Below are 26,690 nucleotides of genomic sequence, written 5' to 3'. Positions count from 1 at the left end.
CATAGGCCTTCTCTAAATCAACGAACATTAAATAATGAGTCAGTAAATTTCTGGTTCTTTTCTCTATCATTTGTTGAAGTACAAATAATACACACACCGACAAAATTAAAGGAACACCTTGGGACATGTTTGATGTCTCGAATCTCCTAAATCAGTTGTCCGATTCGAGTGATTTTTTAGTATGTTGTAGCCTTATTATTTAAGAATATAGGTGTAATAATATTGTTGCTAGACAGGTAATTGTCATTTTATACCGGGTATAACAATCATACTGTTTTTTCCTTAATGTTCGGAACACCCTGTGGAATATTCTAGCCTATATAAAATATTGAAATCAAAACTCAATTGTAGCCTTAGGCTTTCTTAACATTTTGTTTTTTGATTCATTTGCTTATGTTAGATAATAAAAAAGTTAGATACTTTAACAACTAGCCATGTTCTTCATCAATACACAGGGTGTTTCTAAATAAGTGCGACAAACTTTAAGGGGTAATTCTGCATGAAAACATAATGACAGTATACTTTATAAACATATGTCCGCAAATGCTTCTTTTCCGAGATACGGGATAAGAATTTTGTATTCACCATTGGCGTGCATACGGGTATAAACATTTTAGATATATCCCGTATGCACGCCAATGGTGAATACAAAATTTTTAATTGTATGTCAAAAAATGCGCAATTATTACTTCTTGAAACCGACCAAATTTCATTTGCATATCTCAACCGGTTTTAGAGCAATATATATATCGTCAATTTGCAAGAAAAAATTCAACATCCCGTATCTCGGAAAAGAAGCATTTGCGGACATGTGTTTATAAAGTAAATTGTCATACCCCTTAAAGTTTGTCGCACTTATTTAGAAACACCCTGTATTGATGAAGAACATGGCTAGTTGTTAAAGTACCTAACTTTTTTATTATCCAACATAAGCAAATGAATCAAAAAAGAAAATGTTAAGAAAGCCTAAGGCTACAATCGAGTTTTAATATAAATATTTTATAGATGCTAGAATTTTCCACAGAGTGTTCCAAACTTTAAGGAAAAAACACAGTATGATTGTTACATCCGGTATAAAATGGCATTACTAAAAATACTAAATATTCTAAAATAAAATACTAAAAATATCACTCAGATCGAACAACTGGTTTAGGAGATTCGAGACCTCAAACATGTCCCATTTTTAAGGTGTTCCTTTAATTTTGCCGGTGTGTGTATTATCAACACAAGGTCTGCCAGCACGGAATCCACTCTGATCTTCTATTTCCTCATATTGGTTTTCGATTTGTTCTTTTATCTCAATTCGCTATAAAATTATATCATTAACTAAAGATAATCAATATCAATAACAAAAAAACACTCATTGGTAACATTTTGAATTTAAAGTTATTGCAATTTTTAATATAATTTGAGACTAATAACTTTGTTTTGTTTTGTTTGATTTTATGATAAGCGTGTTTTTAAACTTCCGGAGTAAGTTGATATAAATAATTGAGTTTTTAATTTAATCAGACAATAAATGTTTTTAGATTTGAGTCGTCTGGTGTGTGGTATTACACGTTTACAGATATTCACACCACACACTTTAGTAATAACACTAATAATGAATGCCCAATATTGATCTCTATGAGCTACAAAAATAAAAAAATTGGCCCATAAAATGCTGATTTTAAACATATAGTCCAGGATCCGAAGCATTTCACCTCGCAATTTTTATAGAATGGATCGATTTGCTTGAAAATTTGAGAATAAGTAGTGGATAGTTCAAGGATCAAAATCTATATGATGCCGAAAGGCGCTTTTACCATGGAGGCGGTTGCCACCCCATCTTAGGGGTGGAAATTTTTTATTATATTTTGACTGCAAAAGTTGATAAAAACATTCATTCTAAGCAAAAAATGTTTTATACATTTTTTTGATAAAATTAATACTTTTCGATTTATTCGCTATCGAAAGTGTGAGTTTTATACAGAAAAAATCAATGTTTATCGATATATACTCATTAACCATTCACTCAATTTTTGCCGTAGAAAAAAATTTTTTTAACCAAGTTCTAAGGAATTGAATAACCTACAATTTTATATTGAAACATTTTTTTGTATCTCTGATGCTAAACTTTATATTCTGAAGAAAATGGCATTTTTTACCAAGCTACAAAAATTCGTTATTCGCTTTTAACTCCTGTTTTTTAAAAACTAATCATTCTAAGCCAGTCAAACTTCTAAAATCAATTAATAATACATAAATAAAGAAAAATGAATAAGGCCAATGACTAAAAGCAAAGCTAACTTACAATGTTATGCTTCTAATTGGATTTCTTTTTTTTTTCAAAAATATATATTGATTTTTAACCGTAACCTTTTTAATTTTTATCTTAGAAAGTTTGGTAAAAAATAATTTTGTAGGTTTTTATAAGATCTATAAGACTATTGATATTAAATCCTTTTAAAAACCTCAGTCGCAAAAATTGGTGACTTTGAAAGGGTTAGTAAAGGTGATTTTTGCATGTTATTACAAGATTTAATTGTCAATAGCTCACTCAATTTTTACCATAGAAAAATTTTTTTCATACCAGGTTCTTGGGAATTAAATAAGCTACAATTTCATAATTAAATATTTTTTCGTATCTCTGATTATAATCTTTCTATTCTGAAGAAAAGGAATTTTTTACCAAACTTCAAAAATTCGATATTTGCTTTTGACTCCATTTTTTTAAAAACTAATCATTCTAAACCAGTTAAACTTCTAGAACCTATTAATAATACATAAATAAAGAAGACGAAATAAGGTCAATGACTAATTTATATCAGAGTGGTGATTAGGGGTTTGCTTTCGATCACTTTTTAGCTGAAAAATATAGGGTCTGACATTTTTTTCATTATAAGCCACTTAATTTTTGAGCTAAAGACTTTTTTTTATTTCTGGAGATAGATATTTTTAAATACTTCAAATTAGTTTAAACAAATTATCCTCGAAAAACGCATAGTTTTCCCGTCTTTTGACTTTGAAACTACAATATTTAGCATTTGACGAAGAAGAGCTAACATATAATAAAGTCTAACAATAAAAAACTGAAAACGTTTGTTTTCTATACTTCCACAAAATTTATTATATCTAAGTGACTACAGCTGTTTCGGCGGAGTGCCTTTCTCAAGTAATATAGTTTACAATATGTTTGCCTTTTTAATCTTCAACTGAAGAGGTTGAGGAGTGGGGAGCTGTTTGTCTCGAGTTGGTCATTCAGAATTATATCTGTATTTTTCAGTTTATTAATTTCCATAGATTCTAAAAAAGATAGCTTAAGGCCTTTATTTTGAATATGTAGAATTTTAAACTCTTCATTGAAAGAATGATTATGATCTAGAAGGTGAAGTGCGTATGTAGAAGTGTCTGTTTTTCTATTGTTGAATGCCCTTTTGTGTTCTGCTATCCGTTTGTCAAAAGTTCTGCCAGTTTGACCGATGTACGTTTTCGGACAGTCACCACAAGTTAGTTTGTACACACCACTCTGTAGTTGCTTTCTCTTTCGGCTTTTATTGTTCTTAATATATTTGCTTAAGTTGTTGTTAGTTCTGAAAGCTGGTGTTATTCCTTTCTTTTTTATGTATCTGGCTATTGTTGTTGTTATCTTGCCAGTATATGTGAGAGAGCAGAAGGTACTGGGTTCTTTCTGTGGTGGTGGATACACTAATTTCAGGGCTTTCTTATGGAGTTTTTGGTTTAAAATTTTGTTAACTGTTTGTTCGTTATAGCCGTTGTTTACTGCTATTTGTTTAATGATGTTTAGTTCTATTTCGAAGTTATTTTTTGTCATGGGAATTTCTGTCAGTCTATGTATCATGCTATGGTAGGCTGCTAATTTGTGTTGTGTAGGATGGGATGATGAATTGTGTATAGTTGTGTCAGTATGGGTAGGTTTATGATATATGGAGAACTCATGTTTGTTGTGTAGTCTGGAAATCGTTACATCTAGAAAGTTTATAGAGTTATTCTGTTCTGTTTCTACTGTAAACTCAATATTATTATGAAGTGAATTAATATATGATAGAAATTGGTCAAGTTGTCTGTTAGTTCCTGTAAAGCATACTAGTATATCATCCACGTATCTCCACCAATATAAGAACTGTTTAAATACGGGATGTTTAGAAATTGTTGTTTCAAGTTGGTTCATAAATATATCTGATAGCAATGGGCTTAGAGGATTACCCATAATAAGTCCTGCACTGTTGTTTGTGTATATTTGATTATTGAATTCAAAATAGTCTTGATTTATGCAAATTTCAAGAAGGTATAAAATTTCAGATGCAATGATCGGATTTGTACTATTATGTTCTAAAAGATTCTTAACTAAAACAAAAGTTTCTGTAGGAGGAACACTAGGAAAAAGATTTTTTACGTCAAATGAAATTAGTCTGGAGTTTTTGGGCAATTGAAAATGTTGTATTTTATTAACTAGTTCTAGTGTATTTTTTACGGTGAATTTAGGTGAAAATTTAGTGTATTCTGTAATAATATCTGACAGTTTTTTTGAAATTTTATATGACGGAGCTGTATAAAAAGAAACTACAGGTCTTATTGGGTGGTCAGGTTTGTGTAGTTTAATAAAAGAGTATAATTTAGGAGGTTGTGGGTTCATAATATTAAGGTATTTCTGTTCTGTTGGATTTAGTATTGATTTTGAATTTTCAATGGCTAGTTTAATTTGTTTTCGGTATTTTTCTGTGGGGTCTTTGTTTAGTTTTATACTGTTTTGGTTAGTTAAAAATTCTATTGTTTTGTTATTATAGTCTCGTTTGTCGATAGCAATAGTAGTGTTACCTTTGTCTGCTTTTGTAAATATTATGTCATGTTTTATTGATTTATTTTTAATTGAAACGGCTATTTGGTTTTCTTTGAAACAGGAATTATTAGTTTCACTACATACATCAGTAATAGATTTTGCAATGATGCTTTTTTCTATGTTTTTGGCAGTTTTGTTTAACGCTACTTCACACTCTACACCTAAATACTCTAAATTTTTTTGATTATTATGTTGAGGCAAGTTGTGTTTGAATCCTTTCTCTAAAAGTTCTATTTCACTATTATTGAATTTAGTATCTGTTAAGTTTATAAATCTATTGAAAAAACTATGATTTGAAAAATTTGTTGTATGAGTATTGAGTTTTTTACTATTGCAAATTAGATTATTTAGTTTTTTACATTGTGTATTAAATTTTTTGTCTATTAAATTATCTACTTCAGTTCTTACTTTAGAATCTAGGATGTCAAATTCTATATTATCTAATCTATAATGTAATTCTGAATGACATACCTTAAGATAAACAGCTATAATATCTCGTTTTCTGTATTGGGTGCTCCTATCCCGTTTCAGCCATCTGGTTTGACCCTGGAGGATACCTGCTATGGCAGCGGCACTGCGGTTGTTGGTTTTTAACTTTATGTATTTCGGGAACACGTTGTTTTTCACGCACATGTTTAGAAACCAGATATTTTGTGTTGTTACTCTACGCTTTAAAAGCAATCTTGAAAACAATATGGTCAATAGCCCTGTATTGGCTTCCTGTAAATAATTGATGGATTCGACCGTTACTTGATGGAAGTTCATTTTATCTAACAATAAAAAACTGAAAACGTTTGTTTTCTATACTTCCACAAAATTTATTATATCTAAGTGACTACAGCTGTTTCGGCGGAGTGCCTTTCTCAAGTAATATAGTTTACAATATGTTTGCCTTTTTAATCTTCGACTGAAGAGGTTGAGGAGTGGGGAGCTGTTTGTCTCGAGTTGGTCATTCAGAATAAAAAGGCAAACATATTGTAAACTATATTACTTGAGAAAGGCACTCCGCCGAAACAGCTGTAGTCACTTAGATATAATAAATTTTGTGGAAGTATAGAAAACAAACGTTTTCAGTTTTTTATTGTTAGATAAAATGAACTTCCATCAAGTAACGGTCGAATCCATCAATTATTTACAGGAAGCCAATACAGGGCTATTGACCATATTGTTTTCAAGATTGCTTTTAAAGCGTAGAGTAACAACACAAAATATCTGGTTTCTAAACATGTGCGTGAAAAACAACGTGTTCCCGAAATACATAAAGTTAAAAACCAACAACCGCAGTGCCGCTGCCATAGCAGGTATCCTCCAGGGTCAAACCAGATGGCTGAAACGGGATAGGAGCACCCAATACAGAAAACGAGATATTATAGCTGTTTATCTTAAGGTATGTCATTCAGAATTACATTATAGATTAGATAATATAGAATTTGACATCCTAGATTCTAAAGTAAGAACTGAAGTAGATAATTTAATAGACAAAAAATTTAATACACAATGTAAAAAACTAAATAATCTAATTTGCAATAGTAAAAAACTCAATACTCATACAACAAATTTTTCAAATCATAGTTTTTTCAATAGATTTATAAACTTAACAGATACTAAATTCAATAATAGTGAAATAGAACTTTTAGAGAAAGGATTCAAACACAACTTGCCTCAACATAATAATCAAAAAAATTTAGAGTATTTAGGTGTAGAGTGTGAAGTAGCGTTAAACAAAACTGCCAAAAACATAGAAAAAAGCATCATTGCAAAATCTATTACTGATGTATGTAGTGAAACTAATAATTCCTGTTTCAAAGAAAACCAAATAGCCGTTTCAATTAAAAATAAATCAATAAAACATGACATAATATTTACAAAAGCAGACAAAGGTAACACTACTATTGCTATCGACAAACGAGACTATAATAACAAAACAATAGAATTTTTAACTAACCAAAACAGTATAAAACTAAACAAAGACCCCACAGAAAAATACCGAAAACAAATTAAACTAGCCATTGAAAATTCAAAATCAATACTAAATCCAACAGAACAGAAATACCTTAATATTATGAACCCACAACCTCCTAAATTATACTCTTTTATTAAACTACACAAACCTGACCACCCAATAAGACCTGTAGTTTCTTTTTATACAGCTCCGTCATATAAAATTTCAAAAAAACTGTCAGATATTATTACAGAATACACTAAATTTTCACCTAAATTCACCGTAAAAAATACACTAGAACTAGTTAATAAAATACAACATTTTCAATTGCCCAAAAACTCCAGACTAATTTCATTTGACGTAAAAAATCTTTTTCCTAGTGTTCCTCCTACAGAAACTTTTGTTTTAGTTAAGAATCTTTTAGAACATAATAGTACAAATCCGATCATTGCATCTGAAATTTTATACCTTCTTGAAATTTGCATAAATCAAGACTATTTTGAATTCAATAATCAAATATACACAAACAACAGTGCAGGACTTATTATGGGTAATCCTCTAAGCCCATTGCTATCAGATATATTTATGAACCAACTTGAAACAACAATTTCTAAACATCCCGTATTTAAACAGTTCTTATATTGGTGGAGATACGTGGATGATATACTAGTATGCTTTACAGGAACTAACAGACAACTTGACCAATTTCTATCATATATTAATTCACTTCATAATAATATTGAGTTTACAGTAGAAACAGAACAGAATAACTCTATAAACTTTCTAGATGTAACGATTTCCAGACTACACAACAAACATGAGTTCTCCATATATCATAAACCTACCCATACTGACACAACTATACACAATTCATCATCCCATCCTACACAACACAAATTAGCAGCCTACCATAGCATGATACATAGACTGACAGAAATTCCCATGACAAAAAATAACTTCGAAATAGAACTAAACATCATTAAACAAATAGCAGTAAACAACGGCTATAACGAACAAACAGTTAACAAAATTTTAAACCAAAAACTCCATAAGAAAGCCCTGAAATTAGTGTATCCACCACCACAGAAAGAACCCAGTACCTTCTGCTCTCTCACATATACTGGCAAGATAACAACAACAATAGCCAGATACATAAAAAAGAAAGGAATAACACCAGCTTTCAGAACTAACAACAACTTAAGCAAATATATTAAGAACAATAAAAGCCGAAAGAGAAAGCAACTACAGAGTGGTGTGTACAAACTAACTTGTGGTGACTGTCCGAAAACGTACATCGGTCAAACTGGCAGAACTTTTGACAAACGGATAGCAGAACACAAAAGGGCATTCAACAATAGAAAAACAGACACTTCTACATACGCACTTCACCTTCTAGATCATAATCATTCTTTCAATGAAGAGTTTAAAATTCTACATATTCAAAATAAAGGCCTTAAGCTATCTTTTTTAGAATCTATGGAAATTAATAAACTGAAAAATACAGATATAATTCTGAATGACCAACTCGAGACAAACAGCTCCCCACTCCTCAACCTCTTCAGTTGAAGATTAAAAAGGCAAACATATTGTAAACTATATTACTTGAGAAAGGCACTCCGCCGAAACAGCTGTAGTCACTTAGATATAATAAATTTTGTGGAAGTATAGAAAACAAACGTTTTCAGTTTTTTATTGTTAGATAAAATGAACTTCCATCAAGTAACGGTCGAATCCATCAATTATATAATAAAGTATAGCTCGATTACTATTGGTCTTAAAGAAAATAAAAAAAATGGTGTTTTTGATTTTTCAAAAGGTACATTTTTGTTAAGTAAAGTTGTTTTGATAAAACGTAAACTTTTTGAGTTATTTGCAGAAAACTGATTGAAAACACTAATTTTTTTAATATAACACTAACACTTTCGATAGCGAATAAATCGAAAACTATTAATTTTATCAAAAAATTATATACAACATTTTTTGCTTAGAATGAATGTTTTTACCAACTTTTGAGGTCAAAATATAATAAAAAAAATTTACCCCCGACATGGGGTGGCAACCACCCCCATGGTAAAAGCGCCTTTCGGCATCATATAGATTTTGATCCTTGGACTATCCACTACTTACTCTCAAATTTTCAAGCAAATCGATCCATTCTGTAAAAATTGCGAGGTTTTGTCCTATTTTAAGCTTCATTACTTGGACTAATACTGTATACTAGTGTATACCATGTAGTTAAAATAACATACCCTCCAGATGACCGATGGTCATGGGGGAATAAATGTTTGTTTTATTAGGGGAGCTATTACTTTAAGCAATTACTGTATTTTAAAGCAATAATACATTTCTAAATCTGAAAAGCTTTAACATCGAAGTATGTGGTGTAATTGGTATAAGTAATTAAAAATCCAAAAATGGCTGTTCAGAACTGACGTTTTCGGACTTATCAGTCCATCTTCAGTTAACTTTGAAGTACTTGCGCTAATAACCGCAAAACCAAGCAGTGGTTGGGTTTAAATTGCAGATTATACATAAAAATATTAAATTAAACGACATAAAGTCAATTAAAATGGATAAAACTATCCGGGAACAGTATGTGTCCCCATTCGAAATAACAATTACATATGTCTTGGACTGTAATAGCCTGCCAACTGAGTTGTGTGAAGTTTATAACCTATGAGGCAATATCATCTATATTAGACCGATATTCTAGATTTATTTCTCTAAATATTTGTTTTTGTAACAAAAAAAAAATTAATATTAAACGTTCTTTAAAGGTAAAATATTGCAAAACCTCTAAATTTTAAAGAACCGCTTGGATTGACATGAAATTTGGCATACACATAGCTAACAAGTCAAAGAAAAAAAGTGATATTGTGCCGATGTGTGCTTTTGCCCTGGGGGTGGTTTTCATCCCCGTTTGAGGGTGAAAAAATATACGACCAAAGTAAGTCCGGAAATGGATAAACTCACTAATTGTAAGTAACTTTTGCTCTATGGAGTTTTTTCATTAAGTCAATATTTTTCGAGTTATTTGCCAGTGAATATGTTCATTTTTTCAACAAAATAACCACGTTTTCAGACGGTTTTTCGCAAGTAACTCAAATAGTAAGTATTTGGTCGAAAAAAAAAATTCTTATCAAAAATATAGCACGTAAAAAAAGTGAAAAACATGGTGTATACATTAGGTCACTATACCTAGTAGAAGCAGAGTTATAGCTAATGACAAATAGGTTCATATTCGTCAAATTCCAAATCGAATATTTTAACGTGCCATAACCAAAAAACGAAGCACTTTTTTGGGGAAAACTCATTTTAACTTTTTTAAAGTGTTTAAAAAATGCTTATTTTTGTTTTTTTAAAAAAAATTTAGCATCAAAAGTAAACAAGTTACGCTCAAAATAAAGTTGGTCTCTTTTTTTGGTAGGAAATCGGGAAAATCGCCCCCTAATTAGCATTTCAAATGAACTTAATTGTTACCACTTCACAAGTTTTTTAATCTCGTATGTATTGATCATATGATCCGTAAGTTTCATCGGTCAAAGTCCTTATTTTTGACAGAGCTGTAGTTAAAAGGGCTTGAACGAGTCACTTATCACGAGTGTATGCAAATTTTGAAACACCGAATCTTAACCAATTTTTGTCTTACAGAAAAACAAAAAAATACAAATTATTCAGAAAAGTAAAGCCGACTTTTTTTGTTGTTTAAGATTTTTGGTATCTCTAACAATTTTTAAGTTCGACGAAGTAGTTTTCAATCCTAATAGTAAATTATTAATATTGAAAATATTAAAAATATTACTAAAAGATTTTTAAATTGAAAACTTATTGGTACACTTTCCTGGTGACACCTCCAAGACTTCTACAATTTGCAAGTCAAATGGATGCTGCAGTGAAGACGAGAGGGAAGGAATTCTACACTATGCAATTCACATCCCCCGTCTGCAGCTGGTAAAGTTCCAACGGAAAAATGCACCTAGTTACTCTACGGAGTAATACGACTATAAAATAAAAATGTATACCATTTTTATTCAGTTGCAATGCGAAGGCAAAACAATCTTACTTTTCAATTAGAATACGGAGTGCAGTCCAGTCCCTTGAATCGCGATTTTCGGCTCTTATTGGAGCCTTCATCGGAAGGAACGTTGGCACTGTTCTCCATTTTTCTCCAATTTTTACGTTATTTTGAAAAAAAAAAAGCATTTTTTTCAAAATTAAAATTTTAAAAAATTTTGCTTTAAAACAAATTTTTTTCAAAAATAAGCACTTTGAATCGATGAAACTTACAGATCATATAAACACAACATAAGTAAAGTAACTTGTGAAGCGGTAACGATTAATTTCATTTAAGTTGATAATTGGGGGGTGATCTTCCTGATTTTTTTTGCCAAAACAAAAGGGACCAACTTTATTTTGAGCGTAAGTTGCTTACATTTGATGCTAGAAATTTTTTTTATAAAAACAGAAATAAAGCATTTTTTAAACACTTTGAAAAAGTTGTAGTGTGTTTTCCCCAAGAATGCTTCATTATTTGGATATTTCACATTGAATTATTCTATTTGGAATTTTTCGAATTTGAACCTATTTTTCATTAGCTATAACTTTTTTTTTGCTAAGTATAGAGACCTAATATATACACCGTTTTTTTCACTTTTTTATAGGCTATAGTTTTGCTAAGAATATTTTTTTCGACAAAATGCTTACATTTTGAGTTATTTGCGAAAAACCGTTTAAAAACGTGGTTATTTTGTTATTTGTGTTATTTTGAAAAATAAACATATTCACTTGCAAATAACTCGAAAAGTATTGATTTCGAAAAGTTGCTTAAAATTAGTCAGTTTATCCGTTTCGGGACTTATCTTGGACATATATTTTTTCACCCCCGAGATGGGGTGAAAGTCACCCCAGGGCAAAAGCACACATCGGCACCATATCACTTTTTTTCTTTGACGTGTTAGCTATGCGTGTGCCAAATTTCATGTCATTCCAAGCGGTTCTTTAAAATTTACAGCAAAAACCGTGAAATAATGTACTATTATTACAATGATTTAATATTTAGATAAACTGGTCAATTATTTGCTTATATAGTTATTATTGATAATTCCTTATAACTTAATATAATTTTTCAGAGAAAAAGAGACGTGTTTATGATGAATATGGCAAAGACGGTTTACTGAATGGCAACAGTCGCAGCAGAAGTAGACACGAAGACGATTTTGACTTTGGTGGATTTGGATTCTTTACCTTCAGAGACCCAGAAGATGTTTTCAGAGAATTTTTCGGTGCCACAGTTTTCGATCTTCTAGGTAAGTGTTTATAACAATGGGTTAATCTGAGTTTTCTTGACGAGAAGAGAGGAATGGGTACTGATATTGCGTTGTGTTTTAATGGTAAACAAAGATAACCGTATTTAGCAATCGCAGTATGTACTTGTATCTTTTGTTTCCTTTGTATATTTTGTAAGAAAATGTAGAAAAATTTTAATATTCAACAGCTAAAATATTTGATCATCATACCTCTTATCTTCTTGCCGTCGTGGATCCAGCTCTGAACAATGGTCTCTCTCCTTCATAATTCTTAACTTGTTTCTATCCTGTGTTTAACATCCTGTGTTCCCCGATTTATTCTTTGTAGATATAGCCTCCATTTAATAATATTTGTACTCTATCTGTTATCCTCTCGTCTTGCAACTTATCCTGTAAATTCACACTTAAGATTTGCGAGTTTGTGCCTTTTACTTTTGTTTTGTTTTTATCCCTTTCAGCCCCACTTTTGTTACTTAAATAAACGGAGTTGAAATCGTAATTTCTGAGCTTTTTTTTGTATGTAATTAGGTTACCCAAACAGGTTTCCTTAAGATTTTTTTCTTAGATTTGACATTGACAGATGGGACATGTGTCCCAATGGTATTGTTAACTGGGACATATACAACCCAGAGGTAGTCTATGAAAAAAGTCCATGTGTTGTTGTCTCTGTCTCATAGTTTTTGTCGCTGTCGTCATCAGTCTCAAAACGGTCCGGTTCACTTTCAATATCTGAAAGCTTATCGGCTAAAGATCGAAGTTCCTTTTCAGAAAGCCCTCGTTTCGACATACTGCAAAAAACCCAATGGGTCAAATATGTCCCGCTTAAAAATACCACTGGGACATTATTGTCCCATTAGGGTAATTCTTAGAAAATCAGGAATATTTCTATCAAAATACTATACCATATTATTAGAATATGGTGTATCACTGATATAAATTCAGAAAAATATTCACTTACTGTTCAAAAATCTCGATGAAAATGGTAAAAAGCGAATGTAACCGCATTAAAACGTCGAGAACTTGTGAAAATAAATCTGTAACTGACTCCAGAAGTTACACAGTGTTGTCAAGGTTTTATTTTCTTGCTTTTGCACTAATAATACTACTAAAGCAAAACTACGTTTAAATCTGGACGTATTTGAGCCATTAAATATTTTTAACTTTTAGTGGGACATATGTATCCCGAGGGGGCTGAAAGGGTTAACCAGTCGTTTCTTCTTTTGTCTTGTAAATAGAGACCTAGCATCGGTCGTTTCATTACTGTTTGTGATTACTCCGAGTTTAATCTTCGGAAGCTTGAAGAATATATTTACGGAACGAATGGAAGGTATAATAACCTTTTACTAGCCTATGGCCTAGAACATCGTTTCCCAACCGGTGGGTCGCGACCCACTAGTGGGTCGCGCGCGGATTTTAGGTGGGTCGCGGCGTGGCTCTTACAGTAGCCGAATAATGTACATTATACAGGGTGTCCAGAAACTCTACCGACAAACGAAGACAGGAGATTCCTCAGATAATTTTAAGACAATTTAACCCAATTCACCTAGTCCGAAAATGCTTCCTAAGGGAGCTAGAGCTCTTTGAAGATGGCGCCATGTAATTAGTTTTTCTTAAATACCTCCAGAACGCTTCCATTTAGAAAAACGAAAATTTGTATACATATTTACTTTCCAGAAATGAGTCGATTCCATCCATTGCGAATTTCTAGTGCCGGTCATAGGCGCCCGTTTTGGGTAGGGCAACGGTTATTTTATCGCATAACTTTTTTGTCTTTAACTTTTAAGCATTTTTGATACTGGATTATTAAATTGTGAGGTATTCTAGTACTAAAAGGTACTCTTCTTTTAAGTCGGTAGGACACACCGTTTTCTAGAAAAATCGATTTGAAAGTTTTTGGTTTTCGGAATTTGAAAAAAAAAGTTGAAAAAAATTTACCAACTTAAAGCAAGAGTAACTTTTAGTACTCGAATATCTCATAATTGAATAATCTAGTGTCAAAAATACTTAAAAATTAAAGATAATAAAGTTATGCTATAAAATGACTGTTGACCTACCCAAAAGGACGCCTATGACCGGAACTAGAAATTCGCCATTAATGAAATCGATTAATCTCTGGAATATAAATAAATGTACCAGTTTTCATCTTTCTAAATCATTTTTTTTTAATCTTCTTTTTTGAAATTCAAAGAACGAAAAATTTTTAAATCGATTTTTCTAGAAAACGGTGTATCCTATCGACTTAAAGTAAGAGTGCCTTTTAGTACTAGAATACCTCACAATTTAATAATTCAGAGTCAAAAATGCTTAAAAATTAAAGACAAAAAAATTAGACGATAAAATAACCGTTGCCCTACCCAAAGAGGACGCCTATGACCGGTACTTGAAATTCGTAATGGATGGAATCGACTCATTTCTGGAAAGTAAATATGTACACAAATTTTCGTTTTTCCAAAAAGGAAGCGTTCTGGAGGTATTTAAGAAAAACTAATTACATGACGCCATCTTCAAAGAGCTCTAGCTTCCTTAGGAAGCATTTTCGGACTAGGTGAATTGGGTTAAATTGTCCTAAAATTATCTGAGGAATCTCCTATCTTCGTTTGTCGGTAGAGTTTCTGGACACCCTGTATATCATCATGGGTAAGGGATAAGTCGCGAATATGAAAAAACATGAGAAAGTGGGTCGCCAGACATAAAAGGTTGGGAACCACTGGCCTAGAACATTCTCCTAGTTGGCCTGGGTACGTTACTTTAGGGGCTATATTTTCTAGATGAAGATCTAAGTCATATCTAGGATAATTCCGAGATGCGTAACCTCTTCATAGAATTAAAGTGTGATTCCATTCATATTGTTAATTTCTTCCTATTTTACTGCGTTTTTCTTAAACGCCAGGAAGCTTGCAAAACATCTTGCGATCAGCAATAATACTGTTATGCTTATCTCTCACTACTATAATTACATCGGTTGCATAGCCTAGAGCACAAAATCCTTCTCTTTTAAGATTTGTAAAAAGATCAACCGATCGACCACTATCCACTACAGTAGAAATGTTTAGATTTTTCCATATCTTTTAGATCTTGTTTAGATTTTTCTATAATCCCTGTTACGGGGTAGAAGTGGTCGTTAGTTTCAAAGTTTTTCCTAAAACTCAGACCTGGATCCCGTGTACCAAAAAAAAGTTGATTAATAGCAAGCTGAAAATTTGTTAATAGCTTAACGTTGTCTAGTAGGACAAACTTTGATTTATGGGAACACTGGAACAGGGGAAATTTTAATTGTTGAACAGGTTAAAAATTTGGAACGCCAGACTACGAAAACGTTCAATGTATTTTGTCGGGCAGAACTTTCATTAAACTCTCATGCAAAAATAAGATTGGTGTCTATCACCAACTGGGCATTTTAATGAGTGGAACAGGAACAACATGTCAAATGACAGGAATCGTGTTGGTGACTAATAGCAGTCTGATTTTGCATGAGAGTTTAATGAAAGGGTAACAAATCCATTGGATGTTCTGTCCGACAAAATACATGGACGTTTTCGTAATCTGACGTTCCAAATTTTTAAACTGTTCCACAATTAAAACTTCCCCTGTTCCAGTGTTCCTGTACATCAAAGTTTGTCCGACTAGACACCGTTAAGCTATTAACAAATTTTCAGCTTGCTATTGATCAACTTTTTTTAGGTACGCGGGATCCAGGTCTATTACCTATTCCCTAGATTGGTAAAAACTAAAAATCTAATTTTGTTTCCAGTCTATTTGTTATTAGTCTTGTGAATAACTTGTAGAGGTGGTCTAATATTCTTATGGGCCGGTAATTCTCGAGGTCTGTTGGATCGCCCTTTTGGTACAATAAAATGGTAAGTGCACTGTGCCATCTTGTAGATGTCTCACTTTAGTGCAAACATAAGTTGAACAATTTCTCTATATTATCTAACCGTCTGTCTCCTCCAATATTTGCGGCCTCTGAGAAAAAATAACAATATTATATTCTCTACAAGCTTTATTTCTTTTCCGATCCTTGGTTGACTTGGCATCAATTCCGATCCTTGGTTGACTAATCTTTTTCCTGAATTTTTTAACTTTTCTGTTAGTTACTATCAGTTTTGATGACTTCTGTATGATTTATTATTTCTTTCATTCATTAATTAAAAATTTCATTATTTCTTTTTTGTCATTTCTTAATTTTCTCCTTAGTACCTTGATGATCTTGTCTTCACTCGTTTGTTGGCGTTGTGTACTTTTATGCTTTCGTTGTCCATCCTAATAAATTTTTGTGTTTTTTTACTTATCTTTCTAAGTTCATTCCTTCTCAGTTCTTTGCTTCTATTACTTTGCATTTTTCTCTTCTGTTCCATCAATGCTTGTGTTTGGAGAAGTCTTTCGTTATATTATTTCTTTTGGCAGGATCATAAAACATAGTTGGTATCAGTGAACTGTCAATACGGATGGAATAGACGACCAGAGTGTGACGTCACAGCCAACTGCGGCTATATTAAGTGTTATGATGATCACTTCCAAACAAAGATTGTAAACACGTTGAAAAGTAAGGTTTTACCGAATCTCGAGACTTTTTAATTAGTATAAAATCTAAAAAAAAATAAAATAAAATATTAAATCTAAAATTTCTAAAAATCAAATAAATTCTAACCTTACTTCACCCATACATATAGTTTATTGCTATTTATATAAACATCATGCTTTATTATTTACACAACCTTCTAAAATTGTTGTAGTAACTATAACAATACTTACATATTGCAAAAAACGGAAATATTCTCTGTAAAAACTGAAAAAACAATAAAAGATACAAATTTGCCACACTAAACAACGTTTGTTTGGAAAACTTTGACATGACATATGTCAATAAAAATTGACACTTCTACGTCATCACTCCGGCTGTCCATAGGCACGAAGAAAATTAATGCGGCCACGATACAAGAGAGAGGTCCTAGAGAGAGACAGAGAAGGTGCTGGAAAATTTGACAGGCCGTGTAATTTCAGTTGCCTATATTAACTTAAATCAGGGAAATAGACCTCATATTTTTTAAATTTTATTAACTTAACTTAATTTTTAAATACTGCTTATCAGCCCTGATACCAAGTTAAGAAAATATGAGATCCATTTCCCCGATTTAAGTTGATATAGGCAACTGAAATTACACGGCCTGTCAAATTTTCCAGCACCTTCTCTGTCTCTCTCTAGGACCTCTCTCTTGTATGTTGGTGGCAATCTCGCTTCACTATTTGAATGGGACAGGGCCATTCCATCCGTATTGACAGTTCATTGGTTGGTATGGATCATAAAACATAATTCATTTTGATATTTTCAGATCCACACGCCAGAGATAGAAGACGTCATCATCACCACAACAGGCACTCACACCCGCAGAATGCTCTGAGCAGCACGTCCCTTTTCAGTCCTTTCGGTCTACAAATCGGCGGTAACTTCATGGACGATTTCTTTGCACCGGGGCCGCATTCAGGCGGCTTTACTTCTTTTAGTTCAATAAATACCTCGTTCGCTGGTGCTCCTAGTAATGCAAACGTCAAGAGGACCTCCACTTCTACAAGGTTCGCCAATGGAAAGAAGATTACTACGAAAAAGTGAGTATATATTGAATTACAACCTGTAAAGGTGCGTCTTGACTAGTAGTCCCAATCTGACCCCAAAGAACAATCTGACCCCAAAAAAATAAAGGAAGGATGAAAATTTAGGGAATAGGTAGTTGAAATTGTTTATTATTATACCGGGTGTCCACTTATATTTTCCCCCATTTTAACTGCTTATAACTTCTAAACGGCTCAAGATAGAAATATGCGGTTTTCGCTGAAGTGTTTTATTTTAGTAAAAGTTTTGTCTGAAGGGATTGAATTTTTTATATCGCTTTCAAATACGAAAAGAAAAATGGCGGATTTTTGAAAAAAAAACGTTGTTGACTTTTTTTTAATGGAACACCCAGTATATTTTTTTGTAAACTGAAAGAAATATCATTCACCTATCCAGCGATATAAAGTTTTTTAAAATCGGTTGTCAAATCACTGAGTAATTAATTTTTAAAATGAGAGGTGCAACGTGGATATCACATACCTAAATACCATAACGAAGCAAATTGATATTATGATAGTAATATGTGATTTCCACATTGCATCTCTCATTTTAAAAATTAATTGCTCAGTCATTTGACAACCGATTTTAAAAAAATTTATATCGCTGGATAAGTAAATGACCGTTTTTTTTTCAAGTTACAAAAAAATATACTGGGTGTTTTAATAAAAAAAGTTAACAACGTTTTTTTAAATCCGCCATTTTTTATTTCAAGGCGATATAAAAAATGGCCATTTACCTAAAAACTTGAAAAAACGATCATTTACCTATCCAGCGATAAAAAAATTTTAAAATCGGTTGTCAAATGACTGAGCAATCAATTTTTAAAATGAGAGATGCAAGGTGGAAATCTCATAACAATATCAATTTGCTTTGTTATGTTATTTAGGTATGTGATATCCACGTTGCACCTCTCATTTTAAAGATTAATTACTCAGTGATTTGACAACCGATTTTGAAAAACTTTATATCGCTAGATAGGTGAATGACCTTTTTTTCAATTTACAAAAAATATACTGGGTGTTCCATTAACATAAACATAAAAAACATAAAGTCGACAACGTTTTTTTCAAAATTCCGCCATTTTTATTTTCGTATTTAACAGCGATATAAAAAATTCAATCCATTTAGACAAAACTTTTACTAAAATAAAACATTTCAGCGAAAACCGCATATTTTTATCTTAAGCCGTTTAGAAGTTATAGGCAGTTAAAATGGGGGAAATATAAGTGGACACCCGGTATAAGAAAAAGTTCACAATTCTACATCTCTCCATTTACATTTCTCCATTTTACAAAAATAGAAAGGAATACCCCCCTCTCGAAGGTGAAAAATATACATTCAAAATAAGTCCGGAATTGGATAAAATGACTAATTCTAAGACACTTTTGTTCTATAGAGTTTTTTTCCCTAAGTCAATACTTTTCGAGTTATTTGCAAGTGAATAGTTCATTTTTAACAGAAAAAATCATGTTTTTAGACGGTTCTTCGGAGATAACTCAAAAAGTATTTCAGCGAAAAAAATATTCTTAGCAAAAATATAGCTTATAAAAAACTGAAAAAAATGGTGTATGCTTGAAGTCTGTAGACCCAGTAGAAGCATAGTTGTAGCTAATGAAAAGTAGGTTCTTCTGCATCAAATTCCCAATCGAATATTTCACTGTGAAATAACCCAAAAACGGAGCACTTTTCGGGGAAAATTCATTTCAACTTTTTTAAAGTGTTTAAAAAAAGGTTTATTTTTTGCTTTTTTTTTAACTTGTAACATTAAAAGTAAGTGAGTTACGCTCAAAATATTGTTGGTCCCTTTTATATTTTGGTAAAAAACTCGCGAAAATCACCTAATTAGCATCACAAATAAATTTTATCATTACCACTTCACAAGTTACTTTGCTTATGTATTATTTATACGATTTGTAAGTTTCATCGGTTCAAAGTGCTTATCTTTGAAAAAGCTGTAGTTAAAATGGCTTGAACGAGTAACTAATCACGAGTTTAGGCAAATTTTGAACAGCCATAGCATAACCAATTTTTGTCTAACAAGAAAACAAAAAAGCAAAAACATTCAGAAAAGCAAAACGTAAATTTTATTACTCTTTAAGATTTTTGCTATTACTAATAATTTTTAAGTTAATTCCATGAACAATTTCATTTTTTTTCAAAATTAAGAAAAATGTTTTATTTTAAACCCAATTTTTTTTCAAAAATGAGCACTTTGAACCAATGAAACATATAGATATAAACAATACATAAGTAAAGTAACTTGTGAAGCGATAACGATTAATTTTATTTGGGAAGCTAATTAGGGGGTGATTTTCGCGATTTTTGTACCAAAAAATAAAAGGGACCAACAATATTTTGAGCGTAATTCACTTATTTTTAATGTTGGAAGTTTAAAAAAAAAACCAAAAATAAACCTAAACACTTTAAAAAAGTTGTAATGAATTTTCCCCTAAAAGTGCTCTGTTTTTTGGTTATATCACAATGAAATATTCGATTTGGAATTTGCCGAAGAAAAACCTACTTTTCATTAGCTACAACTCTGCTTTTACTGGGTCTACAGACCTCACGTGTACACCATTTTTTTCAATTCTTTATAAGCTATATTTTTACTTTTATAAAAATATTTTTTCGCTAAATACTTACTTTTTGAATTATCTGCGAAAAACCGTCCAAAAACATGTTTTTTTTTTGTTAAAAATGTTTAAAACATATTCACTCGCAAATAACTTGAAAAGTATTGACTTAGTGAAAAAACTCCATAGAACAAAAGTTGCTTAGAATTAGTCATTTTTCCAATTCCGGGTCTATTTTGAACGTATATTTTTTCACATTGTTAACACATTCTTTAAAAAGAGAGAAACTCAACTTATTACCTACAAAAGTGGACAACATCAATCCCAAATAGACTACTTCATGATAAGGAAAGAAGACATACGTGAATGCAAGGACTGCAAGGTAATAGTTAGTGAGACAGTAAGCCAACAACATAAGCTGCTTGTTCTAGACATCGAAGTAAAAAGCGAAACTAAACAAAAATATCGGAGAGGACCACAAAAAATCAAGTGGTGGATGCTAAAAGATGAGAAGGAAGGTCTATTCAGGGAAAGAATAGTAGAAAAAATATGTTGGAACATGAAAGGAAGCCCTAATACAATTTGGGGAAGAATGGCCAATATTATTAGAGAGACGGCTATTGAAATACTTGGGAAAACGTCAGTTAAGAAGTTTGAGGATAAAGAGACTTGGTGGTGGTCAAATGAAGTACAAGGAAAAATAAAAGAGAAGAGAAAATTATATAAAAAGTGGCAAGAAACCAGATCGGACATAGATCTTCAAAACTATATGGTCGCCAAAAAGGAAGCGAAAGTAGCAGTAGCAAAAGCTAAAGCAGAAGCGTATTCAAACCTATACGATCAACTTGATACCAGGGAAGGCGAAACGAAGATATATAAAATAGCCAAACAGAGAGCAAAGAAAGCAAAAGATTTTAATCAGATTAGATGTATCCGAGATGAAAATAATAAAATACTAGTTCACGAAAGGGATGTCAAAAAGAGATGGAGAAAGTACTTTGACAGCTTATTAAATGAAGAATTTGACAGACAGCCTGTAGAGTCAACGGAGACAGTAGCAGCAATGGTCACCAAAATAACCAACGAGGAAGTGGCTCAAGCGCTTCAAAAAATAAAGAAAGGAAAAGCGGTAGGACCAGATGATATTCCTGGGGAAGTATGGAGAGCATTGGGAGAGACAGGAACAAGGTGGCTAGCAGGTCTATTTAATAGAATTATGGAAGTTGGACAAATGCCAGACGAATGGAGAAGCAGTATACTGGTACCTGTTTACAAAAACAAGGGAGATATACAACAATGTACAAACTACAGGGCTATAAAACTGCTTAGCCACACCATGAAAATATGGGAAAGAGTAATTGATAGACGGATACGTGAAGAAACCGAAATATCCGAGAATCAATTTGGCTTTATGCAGGGTAGATCAACAACAGATGCAATTTTCATTATAAGGCAGTTGATGGAAAAATACAGGAGTAAAGAAACAAACGCTCATATGGTATTCATTTATCTTGAGAAAGCATATGATAGAGTTCCTCGAGAGATTCTGTGGTGGGCACTCAATAAGAAAGGAGTCCCTGGTGAATATGTAAAGATTGTGAGGGATATGTATGAGGGAGTAACGACTAGTGTTAGGACAGGTGTGGGAGAGACTGATAAATTTCATGTGAAAGTAGGATTGCATCAAGGTTCTGTGCTTAGTCCGTATTTATTCTCATTAGTTTTGGACCAGATAACAGCGAAAATACAGGGTAACATTCCATGGTGCTTAATGTATGCTGATGATGTCGTGTTAGTAGGAAATAGTGAAAGAGACTTAGAACAAAAACTGGAACAGTGGAGACAAACTCTGGAGGAAAAAGGTTTAAAACTTAGTAGGACAAAAACAGAGTATTTGGAATGTTCATTTAAAGATGGAGCTACTACAAATAAAATGGTATCTTTGGATGGTGAAATGATTGTAAAAAGCAATAGTTTTAAGTACCTAAGATCGGTATTACAGAGTAATGGAGAAATAGATGGAGATGCATGCAGTAGAATTAGGGCTGGATGGATGAAGTGGAAAGAAGCGAGAGGTGTGTTGTGTGACAGAAAAATTTCGAATGAAGCTGAAGGGAAAATTCTATAAAACAGCCATAAGACCAGCTATGATGTACGGAACTGAATGTTGGGCAGTGAAAAAGAAAGAGGAACAGCGAATGCATGTGGCGGAAATGAGAATGTTTAGATGGATGAGTGGAGTGACAAAGAAGGATAAAATTAGAAATGAGTATATTAGGGGAAGTCTAGGTGTGGCACCAATTGATGCCAAAATGAGAGAGCATAGGTTAAGATGGTTTGGTCATGTTCAACGTCGAGACGTTAACCACCCAATACGAAGAGTAGCTGAAGTGCAGATTCCTGGAAGGAGTAGGAGAGGAAGACCAAAGAAGACCTGGGGGGAGACGATAAGGCGGGACATGTTGGTAAAGGGGATTAACATTGATATGGCCCAAGATAGAATTGTGTGGAGAAATGCAATTAGGGAAGCCGACCCCGCATAGGGATAAGGCAAAGAGAATGATGATGATTTTTTCACTCCCGAGAAAATATTTTTCACCCCGTATTTCCCAATTTTTGTAAAATGGAGGGAATGTAGAATTGTAAACTTTTTCTTATGTATATAATTTCAACTACCTATTCCCAAATTTTCATCTTTCCTTTATTTTTTTTGGAGTTTTTCGTAAAATTTGGTGTTCCCTGATCGGGCTATAGAGCATTTTCTCTTTGCATCTTAGGTTATTCGAAGTGTTCGTTCTATAAGGCTTTTCATTCACAGTCATTTGTTTCGAGCTTCTGTCATGTGTCACATAATATTAATATATCTACGTCATACGTTATTGGTATATACGCTCTGAGCTTCGCTGGTGTCGCTCCTAGCGGTTACTAATTCAACTTTCACCGGTAATTTTTAAATTTATTATTTAATTGTTATCGCTTAATATTTACAACGCAAAAAATTAATCAAATTTTAATCGATTTTTTTAAGATTTTGCTAATCATTTTGACGTTCTATTGATAAAATATTAATTTCTTACTTCGGATACTTTCACAATTATCGTGTAGATGGCGCTAAGATTGATTTATAATTACATATTACGGAACATTAAAAAAACATAAATTCAGTATTGAAAACGTAAGTATATTTAAGTTAAAAATATATACCACAGCTTTGACCAACTAATATTTTTTATAATTAATGTTTTTAATTTTAATTTTAAATTAATCACTTTGACATTTATGTCAAATTTCCGGTAAAGGTTTACAGACTTGTCACTACAGGCGCTCGCGAATTTGTAAATATCCCCTCTACGTACGAGCTCACAGCGTATACCAATGATACAAACCAAAGACGTATGACGTAGATATATTAATATTAGGTGACACATGACAGAAGCTCGAAACAAATGACAATCGATGAAAAGCCCTATTCGCCGCGTTCCCATGGCCTACTCATTTTATTTCAGTGTTCGTCTGACCTTGGAAGCAGAGAATCTGGTTCTAGCTGATGGAACGTTTTTTCTTATTCAATTTATTACAATAGAAATAAATTTAAAAAAAAACCTAAAAAGCCATTGGATAAAGAGGTTGTTTTTAAGTCGTAAAGTCTGTTGGGAGATATGGACTGTTTTCATTTTAAAATTTCCATTCGAATGTCTTCAGAAGACTTCATCAATATGTCTAGTGGGTCCTACAATTGCAGAACAAGATACAACGTTTCGAAGAGCTAGGCCTCTTCAAGATCTCTTACTTTGCGAATTTACAATATTTATTAAGAGGAAAACGAAAAGCCCTAGATACAAAGTTTACTACCTTTTAAACAATTAGAATAATTGAAATAAAATACAGTAAACAATATTTTAAATCCAAGACTCTTCGTTAATAAACTGCTTTCTGGCTGCATCCCGTATCTTCGGATTTTACAATATATAATCACAGACGACGAAAATAGGAGAAAGCAAAAAGGACACTTAGGCCACGCATTTACCTTCTCTTCGTCTAGGAAAAGGACCGAAAGACAGTTTCGAAATACTCAGAACTGAGTAAAAATGGAAAAGATAAATGCAGATTTTTGTTTATATTCGGTTCAGATTTGGACCATCATCTCCATGCATAGCTTCACTGATGAGCCATGAGGATGCTGAAATGGCTATATGGAGATGGTGATCCAAATCTGAACCGAATATGAACAGAAATCTGCATTTATCTTTTACAATATTTATTTAATTTTTTTTTAAGTTTTAAACCTTTTTCCTCCAGAGCTTGTCTCCACTGTTCCAGTTTTCACTATTTCCTACTAACACTACATCATCAGCATACATTAAGCACCATGGAATGCTACCCTGTAGTTTCGCTGTTATCTGGTCCAAAACTAATGAGAATAAATAAGGACTAAGCACCGAGCCTTGGTGCAATCCTACTTTCACCTGAAATTTATCAGTCTCTCCCACACCTGTCCTAACACTAGTCATTACTCCCTCATACATATCTTTCACAATCTTTGCATATTCGCCAGGGACTCCTTTCTTATTGAGTGCCCACCACAGAATCTCTCGAGGATCTCTATCATATGCTTTCTGAAGATCAATGAATACCATATGAGCGTTGGTCTCTTTATTCCTGTATTTTTCCATCAGTTGCCTTACAATGAAAATTGCATCTGTTGTTGATCTGCCCTGCATAAAGCCAAATTGATTATCGGATATTTCGGTTTCTTCACGTATCCGTCTATCAATTACTCTCTCTCATATTTTCATGGTGTGGCTAAGTAGTTTTATAGCCCTGTAGTTTGTACATTGTTGTATGTCTTCCTTGTTTTTGTAGACAGGTACTAATATACTGCTTCTCCATTCGTCTGGCATTTGTCCAACTTCCATAATTCTATTAAATAGACCTGCTAGCCAACTTATTCCTATCTCTCCCAATGCTCTCCATACTTCCCCAGGAATATCATCTGGTCCGACTGCTTCTCCTTTCTTTATTTTTTGAAGCCCTTGAGCCACTTCCTCGTTTGTAATCCTGGTAACCATTGATGTTACTGTCTCTGTTAACTCCACAGCTCTTTATAGAGCTGTATATTGGTTGCATCACTAGATTTTAATATTTGCCGAGAAATTGAGAATTGTTCTTTGCAGTCAACTGATTACCTTTGAATTTTTTTTAATGTAACTCTTATTTCTGAGATTAGGGAATGTTTTTACATAAAACGTATGTTGCGTCATTGCAGGCATATGCTCATACATTTTAACTCGATCAACGACATGGACATGTCCATGTCATGCGCACTAGGTAAAAAACGCCACAGTCCTGGATACGGGATTGTGGCTGTGTGTGACTGTATTAAATAAGCTGTTGTTCCGAAAGATCTCAAAATGTTGTTGTAATAATATATTATTTTGTTTTAGGATTTTTGAAAACGGAAAAGAAACTGTGCTGTCTTACGAAAACGATGTGCTAAAATCAAAGACTGTGAACGGGGTCTCACAAAGTATAACCTACAGTTAAATTATCAATTTGAATAATGATTTTTCCACTTTAGCTAATTGTAGTACTTACACATTTTTCAATAGAATACAATGTGGTCCACTTGGTATAATTGCCCATTGAAGCTCAACGCTAGTATCTTCGTTTAAGCGACAAACGTATTTCTGATGTCCCAGGGATGATGATTAAACTATTTTTGCGATAAAAAAAGATAATTGCTCAATTCTTGCATAGGCACGAGGTATAGAAGGAACCATATTTGTTTATATGATCAGGAGCGGTTAGTGATCGAGTCAAAGGCTCTTTTTAGCTTAATAAATCAATTTTAGCTTAATAAAAATATCTTACTCGATTATTAATCACAATTTGATGAGAAGTGTTAGGACAAACAGTATTTAAAAGACTAATTGCTTCGTTTTAGTTATACAGCAGAACTGCCAAATCAAGGAATAAAGATGTACAATTTATGTCAAATGTTTCATTGATAATATTGTTACGTTGTTCTTTGAATTTAGAGATTAAGGAGTTACATAGGTCTTGAAGAAAAAAAGACAAGTTTTTCAAATAGTTGTATTTTAAAAACCAAAGGTCTATTTTATTTCGAATTTACACGCAGCAAAGACTTGCATGTGAATAAGTTGTAAAAAAAATTTCAGCTAAAAGTATTGAAAATTGTCGAATTTTCCTGCAGTTTTCCTCGTCCAGCCTTTTTTTGCGATAGGGAGAATATTTCGGTGCAGGTTCATCTGAAATCAAAAATTTGAAAATTTTCTTACAGTTAGAATTCCCTTAGCTGTGATTGAACGAAGGAATTAAAAAAAAATATATACAATTTAATATTTTGAAATGTTTAAATGAATTTTCGTCTCATATTTTTTGGCATTTTCTTAGCATTCGA

General features: G+C 32.6%; 1 protein-coding gene across 5 annotated transcripts in view; it reads left to right on the top strand.

The window, feature by feature from the left end:
* The window catches only part of LOC114331108 (dnaJ homolog subfamily B member 6-B), a 92,434-nt gene extending 66,540 nt beyond the window's left edge, over positions 1-25,894 (top strand). For all 5 annotated transcript variants that reach the window (XM_050650918.1, XM_050650916.1, XM_028280578.2 and 2 more), the window contains 3 exons: positions 11,912-12,088; positions 17,419-17,692; positions 25,714-25,894. In XM_050650918.1, coding sequence (XP_050506875.1) covers positions 11,912-12,088; positions 17,419-17,692; positions 25,714-25,813 — 551 coding nt within the window. In that variant the 3' untranslated portion in view covers positions 25,814-25,894. The remainder of the gene's footprint in view (positions 1-11,911; positions 12,089-17,418; positions 17,693-25,713) is intronic.
* The last annotated feature ends 796 nt before the right edge of the window (positions 25,895-26,690 follow it).

Source organism: Diabrotica virgifera, chromosome 5 (assembly GCF_917563875.1).
Source record: "Diabrotica virgifera virgifera chromosome 5, PGI_DIABVI_V3a".
Taxonomy (NCBI): Eukaryota; Metazoa; Arthropoda; class Insecta; order Coleoptera; family Chrysomelidae; genus Diabrotica; species Diabrotica virgifera.
The sequence above is the reverse complement of the archived record's forward strand: the minus strand, read 5'-3'. Positions and strand labels throughout refer to the sequence as shown.